A 26917-nucleotide genomic window follows, 5' to 3' on the forward strand; every position below is an offset into this window, starting at 1 on the left:
AGAAAGAAAAAAGAAAAAATGAGAAAGAAGAAGAAATTGAGTTTCATTTTCCCCCCTCTGGGTGCTGAGAAATGAACCCACGGGTGTCCTATTCCAAAGCCTTTTTGTTTTTTTCTTTTGAAACAGGATCTCTTGATGAGAATCTTTCTTAGTCTGAGGCTGGTCTTGAACTTGTGACCCTCCTGTCTCAGCCTTCTGAGTTCTGGGATTACAGGTGCGCACTACCATGCCCAGCTTCCTGTGGTTTAAAGTTATCTGTCATCCAGCCTTCTTGGGAATTGATCATAGTAGGTACAATGCTCTCACATTTTCCATTAATTTAACATAGTAAATTACAAGTATATTTTGCATATGTGCACATATATATGTTTTTCTACATCTATTTATACACGGATATTTTTTTGTGTGGCACTGGGGATTGAACCCTGGGGCATTCTACCTCAGAGCTACACCCCCAGCCCTACTTTCTTCTTTATTTTAAAACATGGTTTCACCAAGTTGCAGAGGGCCTTACAAGTTACCGAGGCTGCCTGCGAACTTGTATCCTCTGTCTCAGCCTCCCAAGTACTGGGATTACACGCATGCGCCATGGCACCCAGCTCAGGGTGACCTATAATAAATCAGACATCCTAGAATGTAAAACCGAGAAGAAAGGAAGGAAAGATCACCTGCAAAAACCTAGTTCTGCTTTGCACACGGAGCCCAATATAGGACACACATCCTTCTTGGCAGAGTCTTTTGGGGGAAGGAAGTGAATTTTTGAAACAAGCCCATTTTGTAAGTTCTCTCCCCCACACCAGTCCCCGCGGGTACGGTACCTTCCGGAGGGGCTTGAGCTTGGTCTCCATTATGAAGTCATATTTGCAAAGCTCACAGCAGCGTGTGTCTGAGCTCTTGATCCACTGATGGAGGCAGGACTGGTGCACGAAACGCAGGGTCCCCGTGCAGCGACAGGGTGTGATGAGGGGGTTCTCTTCGTCCCCTTCGCAGTGACAGATCCTGGAAAGGACACAGCAGCCACTGTGAGACCTCCTGATAGGTTTTTCACCTGTATTATTATTATTTTTTGGTCCTGGGGATGGAACTCAGGGGCATCCTACCGAGCTACACTCCCAGTCTTATTTTTAAAAAATTATTATTATTTTTATTTTGAAACAAGGTCTCACTGAGTTGCAAAGGGCCTTGCTAAGTAGTAGCTGAGGCTGTCTGTGAACTGGGATCCTCCAGTCTCAGCCTCCCAAATGCTATTATTACCTCTGTGCGCCACCATGCCCGGCTTCCCCTGTAGATTTCTACCCGTGCTTAGACCAGGATATACTAGCATCTGCATCCTAAAATTTAGGACCCGTGGGGATTTCATCCCAACACTGATGCTAGAGCTGAATTCACGATCAATATTAATTTACTTTCACTTGTACCGTCCTTGTTTGACATCAGTCTTGTTATGAGCATTAGATATGGGCATATCAAAAATATATTGTCATTTTATTCTTACACTGAAGCCAATTTTAAAAGCAGAACTACTGAGCTATATCCCCAGCTTAATCTATTTGATGAGTCATTGTCTATGGGTTTTCATATAAAAAAGTCATGACTTATAAGTATTCTAAGGAATGCTGTAGTCTAATAACTTCATTGTGTTATTTTGATAATAGTTTTGTAGTATCTATAGTAAATACAGTATCTTAAGAGTGTGGACAAATTCTAGAAATAATTTAAGGTCTAACCAAAGAATACAGTTAATGCTGAAGTCTTAGACTAAAAATATCATAAATAGAAAGATTTTCCTAAGAAGAGGGATACCTAAAAGGCACCATGAATGGTATAAACTGTCAATAGTCATCATTGTATGTAAAATTGCAAATATTACTGGTCATATAAAATTTATGTTCAGCATATCCTCTTGTTTGAAAGTGTTAATTACTACTTCTGCCAATGAATTCAGAGTTCAACTAGTTTTTGAATTACTATGACTTCTAGTTTCTTTAATTTACAGTCTATGAAATCTTCATTACTCTCATAATCAGATTTAAAAAAATAATTCATTTTCTTCTTTGGATGAGATAAGCCTTTCATAACTCTAAGTAGCGAATGAAAAACACAGACTTTCAACATTTCTAATGATTTAACCAGCTGTTAGAGGTTGCTAGTACATTTAATTAGAAATATTGCTTTATATCTATTAAAAATATGAATGTTGAATGTAATATCTTTCAAAGTTAAAAATCTGCATAATTAATTCTTTTGAGCTGAGTCACAGTGGCAGGCTGGAAGAAGGTTTAAGTTGCCGCAACCATTCTTTTTTTAGAGGTGTAGACACACTTTTCCCCAGAAGCATGCATTTTAAAGAATAGATTTAAAATACACTCTTAAAATATACGATCTTCCCAACGAAAATGAAATGGCTGCTCAGTTGGCTGGTGCAATACGATACAGGAACTGAAACCTCCCCAAGCTCAAAACAAAGAGGCATGACAAAGTTCATCAGCATTCTGTGCTGATTTCCCAAATATAGATCAAGTAAGAGGAAGAGAACACTGAGTTCTGTGGTCCTGGGCTTGTGGTGCTGGGAGGAGAACATCTGGAAGTTCAAGATCAACACCGTCCTTACGCTTGACTGAGTTAGGAAGTAGCAGTGTTGGATACAGCACCACATATAAACGTTCAGTGTGGTAGGAGAGAAATTAGAAGCGATCCAACTGCCTATTCTGTAATATCAAGATCTGAAATGTCTCTCTTCTCCACACTCAAGTATCAGGAACTGGGCCTGATATATTTTGTATTACTGTTGAACCCAAAACAGTATCTGGGCCTGATATATTTTGTATTACTGTTGAACCCAAAACAGTATCACAGTATAGATGCTCAGTATTTAGTTGACTAGTTAAATGAAGCCCATAAAATAAGGCACATTATAAAAGCATCCAGTGAAGGAGTTTCGGAAGTTTTAATTTGGTTCTAATATATATAGATATATATATATTTGGTGGTACTGGGGTTCCTGGAAGCCCTTCTACCTCCGGGCCACACTCCCAGACCTATTTTATATTTTTTGAAACAGGGTCTATTAAACCAGCGCGGCTGGCCACGAAACTGCGCGTTCCTCCTGTCTCCGCCTCCCAAGCGTGGGGATTACAAACGTGCGCCACCACGCCTGGCTCTAATATTTGTTTTTGGAGCTACTGAAATCTAATGAATTATAAAGAATAAGAGGTTTTATTTCCTATAAACTTCTTTGTTCTTTTACTCTTTTAAACCAGGAATGAGCAAATCTGGCCCAATTCTGCAAACTGCATGTTTTTATAAATAAAGCTTTATTAAAACATAGACTCATTCATTGGTTTAAATATAATTTAGGGCTATGTTTGTGGTATAACCATAGAGTTGAGCTGTAGAGACCATCTGTCTGTAAAGTCTAGAATATTTGCTATCTGTCCCTTTTCAGAAAATGTTTGCAACACTCTGCCTTCAGGTATACACGGTGATTCTGAATTAAAGGCACTGCATGCATATTCTCAACAATAATGAAAACAAATTACAAATTTTACAAAACAAATCACCCCAACCTCTGCAAGTAATAAAAATTGAAGTAAATATTGTAGAGAAGAAACAAAATATTCACAATAAAATGGAAGCCTCTCTTGGCCTGGCACCGAAGCCCGCTGCTTCTGTAGACAAAAGTTACTCATTTGAAAAAGAAAAATTTGCAGTTAATGCCATCTGATTATTCATCACTGAAAAAGATTGTGTCAAATGCTCTATAGTTGCCAAAGAGATTCTGAGGCTCTGACTTTTTACTGACATGAAAAAAGTAATTTATTCATAAGCAGCTTTAAACAAAGACCTACCTGATTTGTAAGTTCAAACTGACCTGACCAGTTTACTGATTGTAATCCAACTTCACATGTCTTACAGTGCCCTTTTAAAGAATATTCTTCTAAAACTCTCGCTGAAACATCACCAGCAATATCATTTTCTGATAAATTAAAACGATTCCCATAGGGAAAAACTAGAGCTCAATTCATTTTCATTTCCAATTTTATGTGATTTATTTTTGCATGCTTTTTGTATTTTGGACTGTTTTTCTATATTATTCAGCTCAAGTTGGACCTCAAGAGTCTTCTTAAGCCATATTTCTATTGTTTTGAGTGAATTTAAGAGCTAAATATCAACTTCAAATATCTGCTAAAATAAAAAATAATGTGAGTCATTAAAGAATTAAGCAATTCTTCAATTGATATACTTCACACAAATTACATTTGCTGAGTTATAAATGAGAAAACACAGTAATAAAAACATAGTAATGAAAACATAAACATGCTTTCCCCAACAGTATAATTGTATAGAGGGAATGGTGTTAATGCTATAATAAAGTTACTCTGTAAAATATTCATAATTTTGATGCATTTTTACCTGATGGGAAATTAGGGCTTGGGAATTCAGTAAATTCTATAAAATCATTGTTGATCCACCTTGGTGCCTGACACCCAGCGAGAGGAACAAGCAGAATTCATAGATTTTAAAGCCGTTTCAGCATCTTGTCTGCGTACAATCTAATCAGCATATGTTGAACTTTTCACAGTTAGGATCTGAATAAACTTATATTTCCGCATAATTTTTTGCCTTTCTATGAACAGAAGACCACAAAATGGTATGTAGCAAATTGATTTTTTTTTCCTTTGTGGTAAGTGTTTATATTTACAGTCCCTGGTCTTAATGTCTGAGCTTTAAAAAAAAGCAGCCTCTTTTGTTTAGGTCTCTTGTATATTAAAATAATCTTTATTTCTCCTTATTCCTTCCCTTGCCAAAGTTTCTTTGCTCTGATAGAATGATATTTATTTCTGCCGGGTGTGGTGGTGCACGCTTGTAATCCCTGCACTTGGGAGGGTGAGACAGGAGGGTCATATAGGTTTGAAGCCAGCCTCAGCTACTTAGTGAGGCTCTCAGTAACTTTGTTTCCAAATAAAATATAAAAAAGGTCTGGAAGTATAGCCCAGAGGTAGAAAGCCCCCAGTACCACCAAAAAATTATATTTATTTCTGCATAATTAAAAAATAATGCATCATTTAAAATGTCTTGATGAGGGCTGTAATGTTTATATAACTTTGGAAATGTTTAAATTCATTCATTAATTTTATTCATCATATTTTCTTAGTTCTTGTTATATGCAAAGGAAATTAAAGAACATATTCTGCGTGAAGGGTAAACTGAAGAGAGAAGAGTACTTAGCGGCAGGGATCTTGTTTGGATAACTTCTCCAATCATCTGGATCATAGCAACCTAGACCGGCATGGTGCCATCGAAGCAGAGACAGGACTTCCACAGGGTCTATGGAAGTATCCGAGGACTTTCTTGGTTTTCATGACCAGCTGTGGTAGCCAAGCACTTTTGCAATAGTATTTGACTCCTTCAGGCCACCATCCTTGAACTCTTCAGACATCATCTCAAGCACTGGCTTTCCAACTCCCATCTTCTCCCCTTCTTTTGCTCTTTAATTTTCTGACATATCTTCCTAAAGGCATCCCTTCACTTAACACTTCCATTGATGCTATGTACCTATAGGAAATTATCAATGCCAATCTCAATATCAGGTATGGGGAAGAGGAGGGAGTGAGGAGGGAGCTGGGTGGAGGCTCACCAAGTGCTGTGTGCGTGTGTGTTCCTTTGAACTGCATTATGATGTGCGACTACAACGCACTTAGATAAATAAGGAAGACATCCCTTTACTTTCGTATCTAGCTTTGATCCATACCTTTCTTCAACGAAATAATCTTTCGGCTTAGTAATTATGGAGAGCAACTTGTTTGTTTCAGCTTAATTGGAGTGTTTATTGTTCAAAACCAATCATCATGTTTCATACGTTGGTACTCATTTCTTAGAACTCACTTTGCTAAGCCAAAAAGTTATTGGCAGTGTTTTGGACAGGAGCCATACAAATGATTTAATAAAGCAGTGGTAAAAATTTAGTGCACAAATATATGAGTAGACAGAATTTTTGTCTCTCTCTTTGACTCTTGTCTGTCTCTCTCAACATAGCATAGTATGAGAGGATAGGAGAATAGAGAAAGTCTCATTTTTAATTTTAATTTCATTTTACTATTAGCAGGAAAACACAAGCTTGTTCATGGGCAGATGCAAAGGTGCCACAGAGAATTAGAAATTTAAAAACAGTCAAGAGAATACTCAGTGGTAAGATGAAGGACATCAAGAGTTCAAGGAAGTGTAGAGAAAGAAATTATGGTAGAAGAATATCTTTGGACAAGAAGAAAAAGGACACAGGCACCTGATTTTGAGAATGAATGGTAGAGGAAAAATGATAGTAGAGATGAGAAGGTGGTAGATCCAGAAGAAATTGCAGTAGCTGGGCATGCATAGTCTAAGTTTTCTGTGATTTAGAAGACAACACGTTAGCTAAGCAGTGGGGGGAAGGAACAGGGTTAAGGTCTTATCAAGGCTGTAGATAATTAGAAAAAGGAGCTTGGAGAATTGATGGAAAATTAACCAAGCATGAATATAAGAATTGTGGAGCAACCTTGAGGTCCCTGGTGAGATTAGACAGCACAAATTTATAGTAAATGCTTTTAACATTGCATCGTGACTTGGCCGAGTTCAGCATAGAGCAGTCTTACAGGTAGTAGTATATTCTAATTGTCCTAAGATCCCTAGGTCTGACATAGGAAGGACACAAGAGAAAGGGTTCTGGCGCATCATAGACGAGAGTCTGGGGCCACTGGGTGTAGGGCCTGAACTCTGCGTAGGGGAGGCAAGTGGAACCATATCGTAGGGACTTGAGGGGCTGAATGTCAGCTTGTGAAAGACTTATGTAGAGAGTGGAAGTGTGTTGGCTGTGTAAATGGAGGATATTCATATTCCTCATGGATGTGTTCATATCCTTTGTGTTGTGTTTTTTTCATTGCTATAGAAAAAATATCATATAGAATTATTTGGCACTTGAGGTTCAAAAGTAAGTCAAATTCTGCTTCACATCCTTGCTTTTTGCCCCAGGCAACAGGAAAACCTTTCAGTTTACCCGTATGTAAAATAAGGCTAAAAGCACCTTATAGTGTATCATGCAGATGAAAGGAGACAAGAGTGTGGCCCCTGGCTCATGGTAAGCAATTCACTATTTGCTCATTTTATTTTACTTATTTACTTGAAGCATATACAATTGTAATTGGCTGAACTGCTAATTTCATTGTGGCTAGATATGAGATCATAGGACTACTACTGTGATTCTTACTGATTTGATTTATATATAGCATTGCTTTCAGGGCACTGGGTCTGAATAATTTTAGAAGTTGGTTAGTGGGTTGTAGCACAATGCTCCTCAGGCTGATATCATGGATTTTGACTCCATATGAGCAGGTTAATAATTGACATATTTGCGTTTCCAGGTCAGTCACATCATGGACACATCTCAAAGAAAGCTAGGCCTAAAGAGGATATTTGTGTTTGTGTGGGGTAAATTTGAGATTGAATTCGGTTTCACTCTTTTCTATGAATCTTGTACAATTTTTTTTTTTTTTTTGTGGGTCTGGGGATAGAACCCAGGGGCATTTGACCTCCGAGCCACATCCCCTGCCCTATTTTTTTATTCTTTATTTTGAAACAGGGTCTCACTAAGTTGCGGAGATCCTCACTAAGTAGCTGAGGCTGTCCGTGAACCATGATCCTCCGGTCTCAGCCTCCCAAATGCTGGGATTACAAGCATGCACCATCACACCCTGCTTTGTACAAGTTTTTAAGAGCTAGTTGTCTCATTGATAAAATTTTATGTGGCTCTTATGAGGCCCAAACAAAGTATCTGAGAAAATATTGCTAAGCATAAACACTTCAAAAGTAAGATATTATTACCATACATAAATAGTAAAATCAACAGAAAGTATTGCTAGGCATTATAAATGGGAGGTAGTTGTTATGGTTTGGATCTGGAAAGTTCCTCAAAAGTTCATGTGTTGAAAGCCTGGTTCCCAGTGAAGTTCAGAGGTGGGACGTCCACGCAGTGATGGGGCCTGAGGTCTGATCTCACCAGGTGACTAACCCATTGATAGCCAGATAAACTACTGAGAAGTGGGACCTAGAAGAATCAAGCAGGTCACTGGGAGAATGGCCTGGAAGGATTTATCTTCTCTCTGGCCCCTTCCTTGCACTTTCTCTGCTTTTCAGCTGCCTTGAGCTGAGAGGCGTACCTCCCACATGGCCTCTCTGTCATGATATTTTTGCCTTAGAGCCAGGTGACCACGGACCAAATCTTCTGAAAACGTGAGCCCCCAAATTCTCTCTTCTTCTGACGTGTTCTTGTCAGGTATTTTGTTCACAGTGGTGAAATGCCGACTAACACAGCACCACATGATTTTATCCAAGCAACTTGATTTTCTGTATCTCTATTTCAGTTTACAGGACTCCATTAAGTTTCACCTTAAAGGAACACGATTTAAGAAAGGGAGTAATTTCCTCCATCTTTCTTACTTACTGATGCTACTTTTTCCACTAAGATACCCAGACTGTCCTATAGTCAAGCCTAAGGACTTTTGCTAGTTATTTTTCTTAACAACTTTTGTTTTATGGACTAAACCTTCTCTTATGGTTGGGTATAGAATGTTCCCTGAAGCGCTCATGTATTACTGCTCAAAGTTGATATAACCGAGTCAGGAGGGTTTTAATTTCATCCATGAAAAATCTATTATGATGCATTTACTGGATGGTAACCTAGGTGGGAAAGGGGTATCTGGAGGAGGTGAGGCTCTGGGCATGTGGCTTCAGGGACTGTTTTTGTGTCTTTGATTCTTCTTGCTCGCCTTTGATTCTGGGCTCCAGGATGTGAGAGCAGAGCTTTGCTCTCCCTCTTCCAGGTTCTTGCTGCTCTGCTCTGAGCTCTGCAGGCCCTGCCTGATATTGACTGAACTCTGAGCTCTCCAAGAACTGTGAGCAAATAAACCTACCTTCCTCTAAATTGTGTGGTTGTCAGGTATTTTGGGTTATGGGAGTGTGAATGTTGACTGAGATACCCTCCTTCTGGAAACTTCCCCTTTTCTGGCTTATGTGACAAGTGCTCTTGTATTACAATCCTTAAAGTGGAATTAGAGGGCATATAAAATGCTCATAGCAATTATAATAGTGACTACTTGATCAAAGATGTTAGGATTCTGGGGCCTGGGAGAGTGAGAGATGATATAAAATTCAGTATGTCCAAATTCATGGCTATGGCCCCTCAACAAAATTATAGATCAAAGGGTCATACTTTTTAAAGTATGAATGTAATAATTTTGGAGCAAATAAAAAAAATTGCTAATAACACCTAGCATCTCTGAGGAGAAAAAGGCAGGGAAACGGAAGTTATATAACATCTGTTTTTAAATATGGAAAAGTCTATTGTATGAAAGAGCAAGTCTTCTCTGTTTCACAACTAGAACCAAAGAATAGAAGTTAAAGGGAACAAATTTCCATAATGTATAAAGCAATGAAAATACACAGATCTTTCCAGTGATGGAACAAGCTGTTCCAGGAGAGGATGAATTTTTCACCAATGAATGTATTCTTGCATAGGTAAGGTGGCTCTTGCCCATGGCAGATACATGCTAAATGAAACCTAGCAGAGGTAAGCCACACAACTCCAAATTTGTTTTCCAATGTGGTCATTCCACTATTTTTACTTTCTCATGGACTTATCTGCTCTTGTTTTTAATTCTTCATGAGCACTTTTTCTCTGCATATCCTGGGAGTTTATTAATTGAACTTTTAATTTTTCCTCTCTATACTGACTACTCCAGCAAGGCAATCAAGGCCCACATCTTAAAGTACTGCTCTTAGACTTGTGATTTATTTATTTATTTATTTATTTATTTATTTATTTATTTTTGCGGGCCTGGGAATGGAACCCAGGGGCATTCGACCTCCGAGCTACACCTCTTACTCTATTTTTTATTCTTTATTTTGAAACTGGGTCTCACTGAGTTGCAGAGAGCCTCACTAAGTAGCTGAGGCTGTTTGTGAATCGTGATCCTCTGGTCTCAGCCTCCCGAATGCTGGGATTACGAGCGTGCGCCACCACGCCCGGTTTAGGCTTGTGATTTTAAATCACCTCCTTCAAAACTTTTGACTCTCCCATAGCAAGAAACTGAAGCGAGATCTCCAACTTCGATGAGGTGGTATCCCCAGTGGTATACTTATATTTCCTATATCTAATCATCTCCAAGAATGCTTTTCTTGAAGATCCTATTTCATAAGTGTCCCACTGTTTCAGGATAAATGGCTTGCCTTTGTTTTTGAACCTTCCATGAACTTCAGACTCTATATATTCAAATTGTCACCAATAAACCAATATTTTTCTTTCAGAGTGTGTGTGTGTGTGTGTGTGTGTGTGTGTGTGTGTGTGTGTGTGCATATACGCATGTGTGTGTGTATGTCAGTGTGTCTGTGTGTCTGTGTGGTACTGGGGACTAAACCTGAGGGCATTCTACCTCAGAGGTACTCTCTCAGACCATTTTATTTTTTGTTTTAAAATATGATTTAAAAGATTCTCCCTAGTTTGCTGAGAATCTTGCTACATTGCTAAGACTGGTCTGAAATCGGCAATCCTCCAATCTCACCTTCCCAAGTACCGAGATTACAGGCATGTACTACCATGTCCAACTTCCCTTAGTGTTTTTAATATCTCCTTCTTTTTTTTAATACCCAACCTCCATGTTTTGTTTGTTTGCTTATGTGTGGTACTGGGAATTGAACCAAGGGTTATTCTACATCTGAGCTACATCCTCAGCTATATTATTTATTTATTTATTTAATTTTGAATTTTGAAACAGTGCCTCACTAAGTTATTTGAGGGCCTTGCCAAATTGCTGGGGCTCTCCTTGAATCTGTCCTTGATTCTTCAAATATTGAAGATTATAACATGCACCACCATGTCAGCTCTCTGGTAGTTTTGAATAGTCAATAAACACACAAATGGTCTTGAAGACTGCTCCCTCCATGAATAAGGCATTCTTGAAACATACAGTTACTCAGAGCCTCTTATCAAAATATCTCCACTCTTCAATGTCTCTGTCAACAATAAAATAAAATGCAGATAGCCTTACCTGGTTTTTATATGATCTTTCATAATTCGGATTTACCTTATCTATTCTACCACACTGCCTACCAGTCCCTGACATGCTCTCATAGTAGCACGGCACAGAGTTAATAGCTGATCAGCTGTGGGTTTGGCCACAACTAAGTTCCTGCTGTGCCAAGATCTTGATCCTCCTCAGCCCAGGAGGCAGCGTCGAGGTCTTGGGTGTGTTGTCTATTCACTGCAGTTGACTCGCATGTGCTGCAGTGTGAAAATGTTGGGAAACACCGGTGTGATTGTTGGACATACCATCCACATTAGGTTTATAGATCTTCATACCTTATGTATGTTAAATGACTTCTCTCTTGTGTTTTTACTTCCTCAACAATAAAATGGGAGAATAGTTGTCTATTTCATAGGTAGCCAATAAATATTTCACACCTATTTCACATGTATAATATAGATATTTCCTAGATAACCAATAAAGGTTAAGCAATCTTTTTTTTTTCAATTAATGGTCAGATAGTTATTTTCTCATTTTTATCAATTCACTATATTAATGTCTATCTCTGGGAATTTTCCCCCAAATGATCTCATATCTATGATCCTTTACCTTTCTTGATAACATCTTATCTAAATTTAGGAATCATTTAAAGTTGAGATTCATCTGAATCTATGACCTACACCCTAAGGTGAAGCGGCCTCCCCTTTCCCTGCCTGCCTGCTCACTCCTTTTCTCGAGCGTTGCACTTAAAGTCTGTACCACCCAGATCCAGTCTTTGCAGTTTGGTAATGGCAAATAATACCAGGTTGTGGTGCTATTAGGTGGATAAATTCATGATTATTCATTGTGGGCCTCCAGATCTCTTTCTGTATTCATAATGATAGTAAGATTACTATAAGTGATGGGACTGTTGAAAAATCAGGGTAAAGATGACTAATCACTAGCCCACAGATGGACCAGGGATGCGATATTTTAAGATTCTGAAGACATAGACGTGTACAGAGCATAGACAAAAGAGGTGGCTTATCGAGATGATTTAGTAATTCTCAAAAGTGGTTACCGACGGCCGTTTTGTTTATGTTTCAGGAAATTCACTTATAGTGAAAGTGACTTATGTGTAGCCCTTTCCCATACTATGCACTTTTTAATTTACATTTGAGGAACTAAACTTAGGTGTGCCAATTTTATATACTATCTGGGCAGCAGAGGAAGTCAAGCAAAGTGATTTGCAGTAGAAAGGAGAAGTAACTCTTAATACACAGAGAAGATGAAAAATATTTAATATCATTCTTATTAACAGCTATTTTCAGCTCCTCTTATTTACATGGAGCCAGCATATATTTCTTGAATTAAAGCAAAATGTGTTCATAGGCCAGATTTCCAAGATTTCCTTTTCAGATATAAAGAAAAATCTTCTAAGCTACTATTCCCCTTAATATTTAAAATATCTCAAAAATGGAGTTTACAATACATTTATGATTGGAGAGTAAAATATTTTATATTTTTATAAATATAAATTTATATATGTATTTTTTAATCATATAGCTGGCCATTCTGAATGTACCATTTTTAAAATATCTACAGATAAGTGACAGTTCTTCCTACATAAGTGATTTTTTTAGAACCTGTTTTGTTTTCTCAAAGGGACATTTTTAACTCATAAAGCTGCTATGTAGCATGACTTCCTGAGTGTGACTCTATGCCCTAATTTGTCACCACCAACTCGGTCAAAGTCTCAGACCATCTGCACAAAGCTATAGGGAACGATCAACAACAAAGCCAAGGACATAGCAATGTTCCCGGCTCCTGACTCAATTCCTGGAGCCAATCCAGAGTCCACACTAATCAGCAGCATTTTCTTCCCACCAGATATGTCACTAATGGGAAACAGTGGAGAAGATAATGATCACCGTGCTGTGACAGTAATGGAAGCAGAGGAAGCCAAGTCTTCTTTGAATTTGTAGCCATCCAGTCCTGCAATGCATGGGGAGGGTCCATTGGTATTTTTCTTTCTGGGTCCCTAACCTTGGGAGATAGTGTGATGTCATTCATTCTAGGAGTTTAAATCTATTTGGGCTCCAGGACTCTCACTAAGACTTTTTTTCTCATCTAGCCTAGTGGCTCATGCTCACAGCGAGCTACCCCTCTTTGGGGACTTTTATAGGCCTCTGTATGGCTCATGGAGCACTTAGATTTCCCTGCTCCTGCAGTCCCCAGCTGTAGACTAGATCTTGCTAACTTTAGGGTTTGTCACAACTGTCCAAATCAAGGAAAGATCAGAGCTGAACTGCACTTTTATGATAACACCTGCTTTATACATATTCTGTTAGGGAGATCAGAACACAGTCTACTTCCAGGTAAAGAAGATAGTTTTTAGATCCTTTCTCATCATTTGGGTGACATTTAGATGAGTACATTGTTAATATCAAATGAATATCCCGATGCCATGATTTTCTCTACATTTTCATACATGTCATATACATTCCTTTTATATCAGCTTTAAGATCTTTTTGGAGCCAGGCACAGTGGTGTGAACCTGTCGTCATGATATTTGGGAGGCTGAGACAAGAGGATCACGGGTTCCAAACCAGCCTCAGCACTTTAGCAAGACCCCTCAGTAACTTAGTGAGACCATGGTTCAAAATAAAAAAATAAGAATGGCTGGGGGGTGTAGCTTGGAGGGAGAATGCCCCTGGGCTTAATCCCCAGTGCCACAAGAAGAAAAATAAAAGGTATTTTTGGGTTTGTTTGTAAGACTAAAAAATTAAACTAGAAATATTTCTAAGCAGTTATTCTGTATGTTATTAGGCTGATTTTTATTACATGTGTGTATTGATATAAAAAGGGAAGACTAAAGAACAGATATTATAAACTCACTTGGCTTTACTATGTAGGCATAACCTATACATATACATATAATATATATATATATATATATATATATATATATATATATATATATATATATTCAGATGCAGAAGGCTTTTTACATACATAACACCAGAGCTATAATAAAAATTATTCAGTTATAAATTTTTGGTTTCTTTCTTTCCTGCGTGTGAGAGTAATTCTTAATTCAAACTGATTTTGTGATAGCTTTCTCTTTGTTATTGCTAAGTGTTAAAATTCTTATAAGCTCCTTCTCGACCATGACTTCCTTCCAATTCCGTCCATCCATTAATCTTACCTGGCTGAGCATTACATCAAAGGCAGGCTCACATGGCCATGGATAATTGACAAAGCAAGCACTTTATTTACAGATAACCAAGAATGCTTTGACTTAGAAATACTCCTCTGCATATGAATTCTTTGACGAAGGCAAGTAAGTGACATGGCAAAGTACTGATGTTTTAAAGAACTTCCAGGAGCTTTGAGTGAAGAATGCTTGGTATTCATTCACTAAGGCATTCATTCATTCAGGCATTCTCTCAGCAAATAATTTGCTGCATATGCACTGCATGCAAGGTTTTACAAGGTGCTGTGATAAATAAGAAGATGTGTAAGTTCTAGTGCTTGCCCTTTAAAAAGCTAACACTGTGATAATTCATACATTAGACAATTGTACGGTCAGAATGTAAGTTACATTGGGATATGCACATGCCAAGTGCTGCTGTGTGCAAGTGAGAGAAAGGCTGTTGGAAGGGCAGGGTCATTGAGGTCTGATGAAAATATGAATTGGGGTTGAAGCCTGGGTAGAATTTTGGCTGATGGAGGTGGATGTTAGTAGGATACTCTATGCACAGAAGATATTTTCAGTGAATCCTTGTAATTAGGATTGATCAGCTGAGTTCAAGTAGGTGGACAATTCAAAAGGAACATGAATATTTGGGTAGGATTGTAGGAGCATATCATGCCAATAAATAAGGTAAGATTATAGAGAGCCTGTCTTGCCTTCACTCAGAATCAAAACACACACACACACACACACACACACACACACACACACACACACATACACACGCTATACACACACGTTCATATACATGCACGTGCATGCGCATTCACACACACACACTATTAACTGTTGTCAGTTGGAATACTGAAGAATTTCAGTAAATATATATACTTTTTGTGGTAGTAGGGGTGGAACCCAGGGGACTTCTATCTCTGGGTTATATCCCCAGTCCTATTTTATATTTATTTGGAAACAGGGTCTCACTAAATTGCTGAGAGCCTCACTAAGTTGCTGAGGCTGTCCTTGAATCTGTGATCCTCCTGTCTCAGCCTTTTGAGTACTAGGATTACAGGCTTACAATACCATGATCAGCTTCCAGTAAATAACTGAAGAAATTAAGATTACATTGAAAAATGGGGCTTAAATAGACATTTTTCCAAAGACATACAAATGGCAAATAGTTTAAAGGTATGCGTGAATATGTCAGTATTATATATTTACATATGTATACATATATATTAATTTATATATGTTTATATATATATGTGTATATGTGTGTAGACATACATATACACATACATGTATACACATATATATAGTGTACCAACTAATTAACAAAAATAAAAATCAGAAAAAGCAACATATGTCATTTCCTTTTGCTTCTGCCATGCACAATCTTGCATTAATATCTTTTCCCTTATTCTCTCAAGCACTCTATAGTTACCCCATTGAAGCATGAACACACTATTACAATTGCCTGGCTTCTTATCTGTACTCTTTACTTCAGTGGTTCTCAAACTTTACCAGGCATCAGGTTCACATAGAGGTTATTTGAAACCTAGATGGCCAGATCCAATTCCCAAAGGTTCTGACTCAATAGTCTGGGCTGGGGCTTAATAATGTGCATGTTTAACAATTTCTCCAGAAATTTTGATACTATAGAGTCAGAAGCTCTCTTTTTATTTAAGCCTCTTTCTTTCATAGTTTTATTTGAAAGTAAATCGTATTTCTCTATACCAACTTGAAAATACGAGGGTTTCATTCAAGATGAAAGATCTTAAAAGTAACTGTGTTTTCTATTTCCACCAATAATGTTGTTCACTTTCAGAACCACTGTTCTAAATTTTAGATGGCTTTCCAGGAGCTGAGAAGAAATAATTTTCACCAGTTGCACACCCTCAGACTCCATTCTGGTGTGCCTAGATTTTATAAAGACTTCTTGCCCCCAAGTTTTTGGTCTGTCTAGTATCTATCTATCTATTATCTATCTAATATCTCTATCTATCTATCTATCTATCTATCATCTATCAATCATATATCACCTATCATCTATTTACCTATCATAATCGTCATTATTAAGATCATTATAATCTATCATTATCATTTATTATTACTATTAATCTATTGCCATTAAGAATCCACACATGCTGAGACCTCACTTCCAGAGGGATCTGAAAAAAAATGTAGATATTTTCTCAGATGGGTCTAACATGTGGCTCAAGTTGGAGAGCTCTGGGCACAATGATCTCTTCATGACTTCCCTTTCTATTTCCAACTGGTGGAATCTTGAGGATTTGGAATGCTGACTAGAGGCAAGATGCCTGGGATATTTGATGCCTGAGACATTTCATTGGTGGGACATTTTGGCAGTGCATAAAGCTTATATTTCACTTTTTTTTTTGGCTATGTCCTCTTTTATTTTCTCTGCTGTCACTATCTTGGAGTGTGGCAAACATTTTAATCTTGTGACATATTAAGAGAGTTGTTGACCTACCTTAGACCCAAGAGTTTCAAAATAAAGACAACAGAATTTTTTAAGGCGAGAATCAGAAGGGCCAGGTAAGAGCAAGACAGTGAATATTGGGTTATCTGTTGTTGGACAGCCTTGAGGGAAAGAAGGATGTTCTCAGAATAACATCTTAAATTATCTCCAAGGGATTGGGATTGTGTTTTAGTGTAAGAGTATGTGCTTAGCAAGTGTGAGGCCCTGGATTCAATCCCTAGTGTACACACACACACACACACACACACACACACACACACACACAGTATCCAAGAAGAAGAAAGTCTCACTATAATGTCTTAAGTAAAATCTGTCTCTAAACACAGAAACTTTTCTATTATGACATCTTCAGTTCTGTGCATCCCTGGAAGTGAATGGAGGGAAATTAATGGACTCCTGGAGTCCTTCTTGCCTCTGACAGGGATGGGAGGAGAACACTGGGCTGAATTTAAGGCTGTCAGTGTGATGTGAACAAAAGACTCTCAGAGGCTGTTGCGGAGGCATTTTAATTTTGGAACCAAATTAGATACTAGTAGTTAAATTTACCTGTGTCTGAGGACGATTGCAGAAGATTTGAAATGAGTGTATAACTACAGTGTGATGGTTACGAAGGAGACAAAAACCTAAATATGGTAATTAGAAATAAAGAAAATGTTCAAGCTATAAATATATTCTCAGGTATAAATCATGATTTGGTAGCAGCAAGGACTGTACCTGATATTCATCAGTTTATATACACGGTGTTAATTTTCTGCTTGCATAAATATATAGGGATCTAAATTTTATGCACAATGGTTTAAAGAGGAATCTGTGTGAATGAAAGAAGAGGGTAATTTTTTGAGAGGGAGAGAAGAGAAATTTCCTATTGTGAAACAGAAATAATTAATTGAAGGCATACAGGCCCATACAACTATATTTCTGAGGACATATTGTTCTTAAGAAGTAGATGAACACTATATAATTAAAATTATTCTTAAGTCATTTACTTTGGTATGATCGGGTTCTTACCAAACTTAGAAATTATCAAAGGAAGGATATATGTTCCCCAGTATAAACATTTTCATAATATGTGAATACTGGCTTATATGCCTAGAAAGCATTATACTTTAACTTTTGCCTGAAAATTTCTGAGATTGGAAAATTTGATTGGTACTCAGATCTATTTTAATATAGTTTGGAAAACAAGAAAATGCCTATTTCCTCCCCTTCATTTCTTTGTAAAAGTACAACTTTAATAATTGGCCTATAGAGCACATTTTGTGACCTATTAAGAGAGTTGCTGACCTACCTTAGACCCAAGAGTTTCAAAATAAAGACAACAGAATTTGTTAAGGTGAGAATCAGAAGGGGCAGGTAAGAACAAAATCTGTTTCCCAAAATCAGAGTGACCTGTTTAGCCAAATTAGAAAGTAATTAATCAATCTACTTGGCTTTGGCTATATAAAATAATCCACCAGACAAGATAATCAGCATGATTGATGGCACTGTTATTCTATTCCTGGAAAGATTATCTCTCAAGTTGGGAATGATTAGAAAAAACGGCTAAGAACACGGCATGTTTTTAAGATATGTAAACAAAAGATATAAAATGCCATCTCTACAATCATTTCAAGTTATTCAAGTTTCATTGAATAATCATTTCAAGTCTCCTGGGTGTATCTTCATTGTTTTTGTTCATTCAAAATAAAAAGTACTGAGATAAAAGCTGAAATAATTCTCAGTATTTATGACATGATGTGGAATAATTCTAAATATTGATAGCATTAAGATGTGCTGTCATAAATGAGTATATGAATTTTTACCGGAGAATGCAATGAATAAAATTGTTCATTTAAGAAAGAAAGTGGTTCTAAAACACGGTATCCTGGTAGGAACGCATTCATTTTCAAATACACATCTCGTTGTTCTCCTTTTGTGATCATGTAAGTGAAAAGAAGGCCATCTTATATTTTCTAAGTTTTACCACTCCAAGTAGAAAGAAAGCAAGAGTTGCAAACAAGACCTTCTGGCTCTATGCTGAGTAATCTCCAAGGTAACTTGCCATTGGCAGGTTACCAGCAATGTTCATACCTGCGCTTCCTATCAACTCAGCTCTTATTAAAATGAGCAGGAGAAAGGGTGCTATTAATTTCTACCAGACTCAGCAAAACAAAGGCAAAAGAAAAAGGAAGAGCATAAAATTGTGAACTTTCTTAAAAGTCTTTTGGTTCTTAGAAATGAATGCTTTCTATTAGGTCACTCTGGGCAACCTTTCTCATCTGAATATTAAAGACTGAACAGGTTTCTCTTTTACCCATGGAATGAATTTTGATAATAGAAGGTCAGTTTCATTTTTTGCACTGAAAATAATAGGAAGAAATATCAGAATATGTGATAAAAGCTGGGGAAAATCTATTACCACGTGAATATAAACCTAGGACCAATAGGTGGAAAATATAAGCAATCAGACTGAAAGAACCTTCTCATATTAGAGGCTCAGAAAGAACAAAAGGCTTCCTCAGGAAATAATATGTCTGAAAAAGTGAGAGATGATAACGTGTGATGATGTTCCAAGGGTCTTCAGTGAGCGGAGGGGAGGTGACCTAGATGATAGGTGTGTCTATGAACTGATCTTCCCAATGACTAGTAATTGCCTGAAGGGGTAATGTATAGAAAGATGTGATTTTTTTTTCTCTAAATAAATAGTAAGAACAAACCTATTCATGGAAATACTAGTCTGCTTTGAAAATCTCATTTATAATGCACATGTTTTTTAGCTTTTAAATTTCAAGTTTACCTGAGCATGCATACATAAAACTGTGGAAAATAGGAAACGGGTATTTCAGGATGTCACTGCTTGAGGCTCAGGTTTGTCTTCCTTCCTGGGCTATGTCTACATTTGAATGATGTGCTGCAGAGGTAAATTATACCTTTCTGTCTCTGGCCTCCATACTCACAGCTGGGAACCTTGACAGGACTTTTAACAACGCTTGTCTATCTTACTATGTTTACCGTGGCTAAACTTAGCAAAAGTAAGCAGAATGCCCAGTTACATGTGATGTTCAGAGACACAATGAATAAATTTTTGGTACCAGTATATCTCAATGAAAAAATTCTTTGTTTTGTATATAAAATTCAAATATCTCTGGATATCTGGCCCTGCAGTCAACAGCCTTACTACGAACCATAGGACCTTACGAAGCTATCAGAAAAATTTTCTTAAATCCATAGTTCTACATGTATCTCTACCTACCATTTATCCTTTTATTTCTAATGAAAAGAATGGCATATCTATTTTCCTTGCAATGGCCAATCCTTCTACTGTGGGTCTCATTCTTTCCTAACTTCTTTGTGGGAACTTAATACATAATTGGTCCTCCCAATTTTCTAGATCTTTGATTGTTTTTGATTTCTGAGCTCAAGGGTCCTCTCAAACAAACAAACAAACAAACAAACAAACAAGGCTCCCACGTTCACCTTCCTTTTCATTTATCAAACTCTATCTTTTCTTATTAAATCCCTAGGTTTTCATCTGCCTTTTGGGTCTTTCTATCCCTTTTGTCTGTTGGCTTCTAAGGTGTGATAGTGAAATGAAAATGTTCCCTTAAAGAGTTAATTTATTAATGTTTTGATGTGATGTAATTGAGTCCTGAGGGTTGTAATCCCAGGAGCAGATAAATCTATTGTATTGGATTTACCTGGGTGGTACCTGGGAGGCTGGGAGGCTGGTAGGGTGTGGCTGCAGGTGGGTCCCTGGGGTTTCAGTCTTGGGAATTATATAGAGGGCTCCTCTTTACTCTGTTCACTCTCTCTTCCAGCATCCATGATGTGAAGAGCTCATAAATCAATGTTTGTGGTTGATATAAGTGAGTCATAAGTGTTAGAATCTTACCAGTAGAATAAATAAATCCATATAATGGGTGGTAACCTAGGAGATAGGATGAGGCTGGAGAAGTTGGGTTCCTGGGGGTTGTGTACTTAGGGATTGTGCTTATGTCTTTGAATCCTCTTGCTTATTGGCGTACTCTCTCTCTCTCATTCTCTCTCTCTCTCTCTCTCTCTCTCTCTCTCTCTCTCTCTCTCTAGCTTCAGGCCTCCATGATGCGAGAGCAGAGCCTTGACTCTCCCTCTTTCTGCTTCCTGCTGCCATGTCCTGACATTTGCGCTCCCACATTTGTGTGGTTGGTTGTTTCAGATTATATCAGTACAAATGTTGACTGAACCATCTTCTTCCCCACCCTCTTTATTTTTTATTTTTGGTACTAGCATCTGAACCCAGGGGCATTCTGCCTCTCTGTTATACTCCCAGACAGTTTTATTTTGAAACAGGATCTTGGTAAATTGCCGAGGGTCTCATTAACTATCTCAGTCTCCTAAGTACTGGGATTACAGACATGTGCCACTGTGCTGGATTTATCTTCTCCTTTTAGATCTTCGTCTTTCAAGACCTATGGACAATATTTTTCTTTTTTATTTAATATTATATATCACATTTCTGTTGCAAATAAAATAAATATCATCCAAATATTAAATTGTAGGAAAAAATTGTAGGAAAAAAAATTAAATTGTAGGAAAAAAAAAAGGAAAAAAGAACTGCCTCTCAAGCAGTTTTCTCTCTATAGTAAATAGCACTTTATCCTACCAAGTTTTTTAAAAATCAGTAACAGAGCAGATACATTTGTTATCATGCGTTGCTTGATTTATTTTCAAAACATTTAAAAACTCATCAACCTCTGCATCCTCACAGCCACTGTCTTTACTTCCCTGGGTCATAGCCATAGATTTCTTGATTGGCTCTGATTTTCTCTCCTTTGGCTTCAGAAGACTTGCTTCTACCAAAATGTTTTCCAACAGCAGCCTGAGCAACCTTCCAAAACACAAAACTGATACTGCTACTCTTTTACTTCACAGCCTGCAGGAAAGTCCTCCTCATTGTTAAAAGGAAGTCCAAATTCCTCACTGTGGTTCACTAGGCTCTCTGTGATTGGCTCTCTGCTCTGTCTGCTGCTGGATCACATTCCTCATCTCCTCACTGGCGTGCATATATGCCATATCCTTTTGCTAAAGCAGGTTACCCCTTCTCTTTGTTGACTTAATTGCTACTTCTCCTTTGGATTTCTTCTAATCATTACTTCCTAAGGGAAATATGTTGTCCTGTACTAGATACAATGGGTCCTATAACATGTTTTGTTAATGTGTGTGGAGCCGAAGATTTAACCTGGCAGTGTTCTCCCAATGAGCTACATTATCAGTTCTCTGTCTATATATATTTGAAACAGGGTCTCACCAAGTTGTGGAAGGCCTTCCTCTCTCAAGACTTACGGAAAATATTTTTCTTTTTATTTATTATTATGTGTCACATTTTTGTTGCAAATAAAATAAATAACATTCAATATTAAATTTGTAAGAAAGAAAAAAAAAAAACCCTGCATCCCTTGCAGTTTTCTCTCCATAGGAAATGGTAAGATACTACGATGCTGAGGCTGGCCACAAACCTGCAATCCTACTGTCTCAGCTTCACAAGTACTGGGATTACAAACTTGTGCTATCACACCTGGATTTAGCATCATCTTGAAAACAAGTCATCCAATCAAAAAACGGGCAAGTGAACTAAATAGACACTTCACAAAAGAAGAAATTCAAGTAGCCAATAAATGCATGAAAAAATGCTCAACATCACTGGCAATCAGAGAGATGCAAATCAAAACTACCCTGAGATTTCACCTAACTCCAAATAGGATGACAGTCATTCAAAACACAAACAACAACAGATGATGGCAAGAATGTGGAGAAGAGGGATCTCTAAGACATTGTTGGTGGGATTGCAAATTAGTGCAACCACTTTGGAAAACAGTTTAGAGAATCCTCAGAAGAATAGGAACAAATCTACCATTCGATCCGGCAATACCACTTCTGGGTATCTACCCCCAAAAAGGAAACCAAACTACCAAACTAATGCATGTGTATCTATGTTCATAGCTGCACAATTTGCCATAGCCAAACTGTGGAACCAGCCAAGATGTCCATCAACAGATGAATGGATTACAAAGCTGTGGAATATGTACACAATGGAATTTTACTCAGCCACAAAAAAAAAATACAATTGTGCTATTTTCAGGGAAATGGATGGATCTTGAGGACATCATGCTAAGCGAGATTAGTCAGTCGCAAAAAGTAAGGAATCAGATGCTTTCCCTAATATTTGAAAGCTAGGGTGAAAGGGGTCATAGGAGAAACTCCAGGTGAAAAAGGAGATCCTATAAAGGAGTAAATAAGACAACCTAACTGTGGGGATGAGAATGGGGGAGAGGGAAACTCTTTAAAGCGCATGATGTACTTATTCATATCGAAGTCAACCACTAAACCAAGCATGGGAGGGAGGGATGGGGAGGGAGTGAGGTGAGGACTGGCTGGGGGCTGGCTGGGTGATGTGTACATTTATGTCTACACAAGTTTTTCTTACCCCATTTTGATGTATAAATACAATTCACTAATAAAAAAACCGTATTCTACCAAACTTGCTATCCAAATCAAGTTGGAACTGGAACATTACCAGGAGTTATTACCTACCTTTTGAGTTTCCTCTTCTAAAAAGGAATCATTGGTGGGATTCAATGTTTTTATAGTGTACCACCCAATTCTCATCACTATGCCATGGTCTGTGCAAGTCTCCTCTCTTCACACGAACTGGCTATGAAAACCATTTCAAAAGTTCTGTTTGAGCAACCCAAGCCCTGTTCTGAGTATTGCAGAGGGCACAGAACAGATATAAGGCCTGACTCCTATCTTCAAAGGTGGACTATTCTGTAGGGTAAAGAGACTAACACGCATGAAAGTACAGAATAATGGAATGTGGGATTTGTGACATTCACTTTCAGAATTTCGGAAATCCCAAGAAAGAACATCATGTGGACTAAATGAGCTTGGGAAAGCTTCAAGGAGGAGAATAAAAATGAGGAGGTGTTGAAGCATGCCTAAGGATGAATGTTTGAAGAAAAAAGAAAAAAACGTATTAGAAGGAGGGAGCATTGCATTTGGTGATGATGTAGATGAGTGATATTGCTTTCTTCTCTTTCACACCTGCTTATACTTCTTGTCCATTTCTTCTTGTACAGTATGATGCTGCTGTTGCTGAAATATCCTTTCCTTGATTCATAATATTCTGGAGGGGTGAGTGATAGTTGTATTTTATTTTGTTTTACATTTTTGTTGTTCTAGGACTCAATCCAGGGGCATTCTACCTCATACTTATACCCCTAGCCTGATTTTATTTTTGTGTTTTGAAACAGGGTCTCTCTAGGTTGCTAAGAGTCTCGTTTTGTTGCTGAGGTTGGCCTCAGGCCTGTGATCCTCCTGTCTCAGCCTCCCAAGTACTGGAATTGATTACAGGCATGTGCCACTATGCTTGCTGATAACTGAATTTTAAATCTAACTTTCTTACCCAAGGACTTGGCCCAAACATAGTGTCCTCTGTCCTTGGTATCGGTTGACTCCAGAATGAGAATGGATGAAGTGAGGGTAATTATATTACTTCCCTGGAACTGTAGATTTAAGTCCTTGATGAGAACATTTCTCTTGTTTGTTAGACCACCGCTGACAAAATGTAATCTGGAGGCTACCTCTGCCCACACTACCTTCCCTATCCTGGATAGAGGAAGCTTGCCTGTAGTTGGAGAGCACGACAACAGGCAAAGCAGAAAGAGTCATAGTGCTTGAGTTTCTGAAGACATATGCAAAGTTAGCTTTTCTATTTCTATGGCTAATGCATTCCATTATTGCTTGGGCTCATTTCAGTTGGCTTCTGTCCATTTGAACCTGGTAGAGAAGTCCTTCCAAGAACAGGCAGTGGACTAATAGATGGACGTGGAGAGAAATGTAAAGGGTGGAGAAGAACTAGAAAGGAACAGTAGGAATGAGAAAGGAGGCACAGGATAGAAGCAATTTTTGGAGGATGCCAGCGTGGTGGTGCACGCTTGTAATCCCAGAGCTTGGGAGGCGGAGACAGGAGGATCGCACAAGTTCGAAGCCAGCTGTGCTGGCTTAAGAGACCCTGTTTCCAAATAAAAATATAACAAAAATAGGTCTAGGAGTGTAGCCCAGAGGTAGAAGGGCTTCCAGGAACCCCAGTACCACCAAAACAAAACAAAACAAAAAAATTTTTTGGAGGAAGAAATGACAAGACTGCTGAAGACTGGACACTTCCAATGCAGAAGGTACAAGAGTCAAAAATTGAAAATTCAGGGAATTGGTGGACTCACTGGTAGAAATGGGGGTAGTTGGGATGAGGAAGTGGGTTTGAAGGGAAGTAGCAGTCAAATCATGAGAACTGAGTTCTTGGTTATGGTGGGACTCTGTCCGTCTATGGCTTCAGTGACAATATCCCCACTATACTGGTCTGACATTGTGCAGTGTGGGGAAAGTGACCTGGTTGTGCTTGGTGTTAGCATTCAGGGGAAAAGAATAAAAAACAATGGACAACCCTAATGTGGCCTCCCAAAACTCATTTTTTTGTCCTTTTATATTTTTTGCTTTCCATCTAAAGCACAAAGAGAATTTATAGCAAAAATCAGTAGTTCTCAAGGTATGGTTCCTACATCAAAAGTATTAGTATCACCTGAGAACATTTTATTTTATTTGCAGTACTGGAGATTAAGCCTCCAATCTTTTGAAAGATCTTTTTGTTTTGAGACAGGTCCTTACTAGGTTCTTGAGACCCTTCCTAAGATGCTGATGCTGGTCTTGAACCTGTGACCCTAAGATTATAAGCGTGCACCGCCACACCTGGCTGTGGAAACATTTTAGAAATGCAAATTTATGGGCCCAACCACAGAGTAAGGGAAATGTTTGTGGTGACCAGTGATAAGCATTTTAACAAATCTTCCACTTGATGCTGATATCCTCTAAGGTTTTAGAACCACCAGGTTAAAGTATTCTTTACAAGTTGGTTTGACGGCAGATGGAGTAATCAATAACACTTCGTGCTATGAGTTCCTATAATAAGCATGAATCTCTTATAATTTTTTTCTTAAGTCTATGAATTGAAAAGCTATCTGCTGAACATGAGCTATCTGCTGGGTGTTATTCCAGATTCTTTGGAATACACACTGGATACAGCAAAAGTGCTTGTGTTTTAGAAATTAACATTTTATTACAGAAGTGATTTCCAAGTGACTGTTGGTTAGGAGGTCAGAAAGGTGTCCCCAAATAAATAACATTTAAACTGAGAAAGGATGACTAGGCATTAGTCTGGTGAGGGTTAAAGGGGGCAATGTGATTGCAATCTAGGTCATTAAAGGGAGAGGTGTGGACACTTCAGGGAGTTGGAAACAGATCAGCAGGAGTAGGTCATGGCTAATGATGGGTGTAGAAACTGGAGAGGCATACCCAATAGATCATAAAGGAGCTTAAAATTATATTAAAAACTTTGCATTTGCCATTGAGGGCCATTAAGAGGCACTGGAAAGTTTTGATGAGGGGCTAATAGGCTCTAATTATTATTATTTTTTGTACTAGGGATTGAACCCAGGGGCATTCTGCCTCGAAGCTATACTCCCAGCTTTTTTATTTTATTTTATTTTGAAACAGCTTCTTCCTAAGTTGCTGAGTCTCACTAAGTTGCTGAGGCTGGTCTAGAACCTGTAATCCTCCTATTTCAGCCTCTTAAGTACCAGGATGACAGGTATAGACCACCACACTTGTCTCATACTTTCTTTTTAAATTTTTTTTTTATAAAAGACAAAGACTTGTTCCCTGTGCCCAAGTGTGGATACGATAATGTGGTGATTTACATTCTCTCTAAGGTATAATTGGCTAATAGAAATGATTTTTTTTTTCTGAATGATGAGGCTGTGAAAGAGGATATAGGGACCATGTGAGGACTCAATGCCAGGAACAGAGAAGGGGGAAGGGCTAGAGCTTCTGCTTTGTGGTTGTGGCTGAGACTGGTCCTGCTGTGCATGTCTGAGGCAGCAGGCATGCACGCTCCCAGGCTCTTGCTGCTTCTCTCTCACGATCATCTTCCTCCCTGTGCAGGGGACCCTGGCATCCAGGTTTTGCCTATCTGGAAGGCTTTCTCCTATGTAGGGTCTTTTGTAGTGATTTAATTCGCTTTCCAAGTACCGCTGTCACCTTTCTTAGAACGATTATCAAACCTCTATATTCTCCCTGGTTTAGAGAAGACTTTCCACGTTTAATATTTATTTCTTTGTA

The 26917-nt window shown here is 38.2% G+C and overlaps 1 protein-coding gene across 4 annotated transcripts in view; it reads right to left on the reverse strand.

Moving 5' to 3' along the window:
- The window catches only part of MARCHF1 (membrane associated ring-CH-type finger 1), a gene marked incomplete at both ends in the record, with an annotated part of 467270 nt that overhangs the window by 59685 nt on the left and 380668 nt on the right, over positions 1-26917 (reverse strand). For all 4 annotated transcript variants that reach the window (XM_080709868.1, XM_080709866.1, XM_080709867.1 and 1 more), the window contains one exon: positions 819-999. In XM_080709868.1, the coding sequence (XP_080565994.1) occupies positions 819-999 (181 nt within the window). The remainder of the gene's footprint in view (positions 1-818; positions 1000-26917) is intronic.

This window comes from Muscardinus avellanarius (assembly GCF_963383645.1).
Source record: "Muscardinus avellanarius genome assembly, chromosome: 14".
Classification (NCBI taxonomy): domain Eukaryota; kingdom Metazoa; phylum Chordata; class Mammalia; order Rodentia; family Gliridae; genus Muscardinus; species Muscardinus avellanarius.